At 33.6% G+C, this 3,008-nt stretch overlaps 2 protein-coding genes across 2 annotated transcripts in view; both read left to right on the top strand.

The window, feature by feature from the left end:
- LOC132173277 (LEAF RUST 10 DISEASE-RESISTANCE LOCUS RECEPTOR-LIKE PROTEIN KINASE-like 1.1) overlaps window positions 1-1,799 on the top strand; it is a 5,013-nt gene extending 3,214 nt beyond the window's left edge. Inside the window, exon 4 of the mRNA XM_059584764.1 lies at window positions 1,527-1,799. Within this exon, the coding sequence (XP_059440747.1) occupies window positions 1,527-1,799 (273 nt within the window). The remainder of the gene's footprint in view (window positions 1-1,526) is intronic.
- Window positions 1,800-1,825: 26 nt separating this feature from the next.
- Window positions 1,826-3,008, top strand: part of LOC132173123 (LEAF RUST 10 DISEASE-RESISTANCE LOCUS RECEPTOR-LIKE PROTEIN KINASE-like 2.4) — a 1,759-nt gene continuing 576 nt past the window's right edge. Inside the window, exons 1-2 of the mRNA XM_059584720.1 lie at window positions 1,826-2,165; window positions 2,344-2,994. Coding sequence (XP_059440703.1) covers window positions 1,826-2,165; window positions 2,344-2,994 — 991 coding nt within the window. The remainder of the gene's footprint in view (window positions 2,166-2,343; window positions 2,995-3,008) is intronic.

Here is a 3,008-nt window from a genome sequence, read left to right as displayed (position 1 = left end):
CCATCCTTCAATTTTTTTTTTTTTTTTAAAGATTTAATTTTTTTAAATTAAATTAATAAAAAATTAATATTTTAATAAGATAAAACGGTGAGTTTTGAGTGGACTAACGGTAGTTAACAAAAATTGACAGTAGGGAGTTTTTTTGTAGTTTCGAGTTACCCAGGGACTAAATCTCCAAAAAAAAATACCAAATGAGATTTTAAAAAAAGCGCGTCGACCTAAGGATTTTGTATATGATTTCCCATAAAGAAATTAGTGTACAAAAAAGAGAGATCAAAAAAAAAATAAAAAAAAAGTGGCGATAGCATTTTACGAGATATCACTTCAATCAAATTTCTTGTTGAGATTAGTAGTATTCTCATGTTGGGTAATTGGTCAGCTGATAGAACTCAATTTATTCTATCTGGAGGTGAACTATTGTATTGTTAACACATAAATTACAAGTCTAATTAATTGTATTTTTTTTCTTCTTATTTTCATTCATAACTTCTAATCTTCTGTTTCTTAGTTCTATCATTATTTATTTATTTGATTTTTTATATTTTATACTTATTATCATATGTCGTTGATTTTAATTGATCATTGTTATAAGTTCCAATCGCTTATCATCGCCGTGCGCGCCATTAATTTTAGCACACAATTAATTAAAATCTAGTTACAATCAACTATCTTTGAAAAAAATATATATATAAATTAAATACATGCTAGGGAGATAAACAATTTGAAAGTTTTTACCGATAATACATTATTATACATATTTAAGTATCTTTTCTTTTGTTAAGAGATCGCATAACACGATTAGATAGGTCGGTACATCCTACCTCGTGAATTCCATGTGCTTATCTTTTATTTATAATTTTATATTCATAAATCATAATAATAATAATGCATGCATATCCTTTGATGCCGATTGCCTTCCTCCTTTTTGACCGGATATCTTTCGTGATCATTACGGCATTCTGAGTCATCAAGATTGACTATTGAATGCTTTCTCTTTTTTTTCTTGATACTTGTGTAGCTTTACGGTTGATCATCTTCTTAATCTTTCGGATTTAACATTAATTCACCAAATGTTTTAAAGTTATTACGTTTAATTTGATTTAATTACTTGATTTTACAATTAACATCTTCTTTGTTTACCCAAAAAAAAAAAAAAAAAAAAAATCTTCTATCATAATTCTCGCCCTGGGCAAAATTCTCATGTGTCTATCTTACCAGTAAAAATTTTAAATGAATTAATGGGAAATTGTGATAAGATGATGATCATGTGCTTTTCAATCTAATGGGATCTCGCCTAATTTATCTATATTACTGAAATTTTTTATCCAATAGGTTAATAAATATATATAATTTATGTACAAGAGATGATAAAGTGAAAAATAATAATGTAAGTTAAGAATTTTGCCCATATATGCATAGTTATCCACTATTTATTCAAATTTAAATAAGAAAATAAGTCATTTGGCTTCACTAATTCGAACCAAGTGTAAAAGATATTTTGACCTTAAAATTTGTTCAAACGAAAGGTGACGACAGACTCTTTATGTCCAATATGCCAGCTTGAAGTGGTATCAATGGGGCATGCTTTGTGGAGCTGCCCAGCATCACAAGATGTTTGGTTAGCTTATATGAGACGAATTCAGAAGACAACCAGTGAAGATGATGATTTTCTCAACATTTTTGAGAAGCTGCTGGGTCGTCTGGAGGAGGATGAAATAAACCTGGTAGCGTGTGTTGTCAGGCAAATATGGCTGAGGAGGAATATGATGGTGTTTGAAGGTGTCTTTCCTCACCGATGAAGTTGATTCAACAAGCAAAGGACTAGATGGAGGCAGCAGAACAAGCGGAACTAGCTATACGTCGACCAACGCAGACGTATGGACCAAAACCACGAGTAGTCTGGAAGGCACCACCTACAGGGATGCTAAAGTGTAATTGGGATGTTGTTGTCGATGCAGGAGGACGGAAGATGGCAGCAAGAATTGTCTTCGAAACCCATGAAGGAGAAGTTATTGTAGCCAAATGCTTTCTAAAACCTTACATAAAGGATCTTCAAATTGCTGAGGCAGTAGCAGCTTGGAAAGTAGCAGATCTTATTTGGCAGCTGTGGCTCACGGACATCATTTTAGAAGGCGACTCTCTTGCGGTGGTACAGGTTCTCCATAGTGAAGAAAATAGTGGGGCACAATTTAGTCACCTTATTATGAGGCTAAGATTCTCTTAGAGATCTGTCGAATGTGGAGTGTTCAACATGTGAAAAGATCTGGCAATGAAGTAGCCCATTGGTTGGCAAAATTGGCTGGAATTGGACATAACTTATTAATGTCTATTCTTTGATTACAGCCACTTTATTTGCTGGAATTGGAGTTGTGATGGTTCTAATCTACTGCTTGATCAAGAGAAAGTTCTCATCCAATCAAATTATTTATTTTTGGAAAAAGAAAAGTCTAAACCATAAGACTGTCCAAGACTTTCTAAGAAATCATGGACCTCTTACTATTAAAAGATACAGTTATTCAGATATCAAGAAAATAACCAACTTCTTTAGAGATAAATTAGGCGAAGGGGGCTTTGGTGGTGTCTACAAGGGAAAGTTAAAAGATGGATGTCTTGTGGCAGTGAAGGTTTTGAAGGAATCTAGAGGTAATGGAGAGGAATTCATTAATGAGGTTGCAAGCATTAGTAGGACCTCCCATGTCAACATTGTCTCTCTTATGGGCTTTTGCTTTGAGGGTTCTAAAAGAGCCCTCATCTATGAGTTTATGCCCAACGGATCTCTAGAGAAGTTCATATATAACAAAAGTCCTTCAAAGTCTGCTCGACGATTGGAATGGGAGACATTATACAACATTGCAATTGGCATTGCTCGAGGATTAGAGTACTTACATAGAGGTTGCAGCACAAGGATCTTACATTTCGATATAAAGCCCCACAATATTCTTTTGGATGAGAACTTCAGCCCAAAAATTTCTGATTTTGGTCTTGCAAAAATATGCACAAGAGAAGAG

Source organism: Corylus avellana, chromosome ca1 (assembly GCF_901000735.1).
Source record: "Corylus avellana chromosome ca1, CavTom2PMs-1.0".
NCBI classification, from domain to species: domain Eukaryota; kingdom Viridiplantae; phylum Streptophyta; class Magnoliopsida; order Fagales; family Betulaceae; genus Corylus; species Corylus avellana.
The sequence above is the reverse complement of the archived record's forward strand: the minus strand, read 5'-3'. Positions and strand labels throughout refer to the sequence as shown.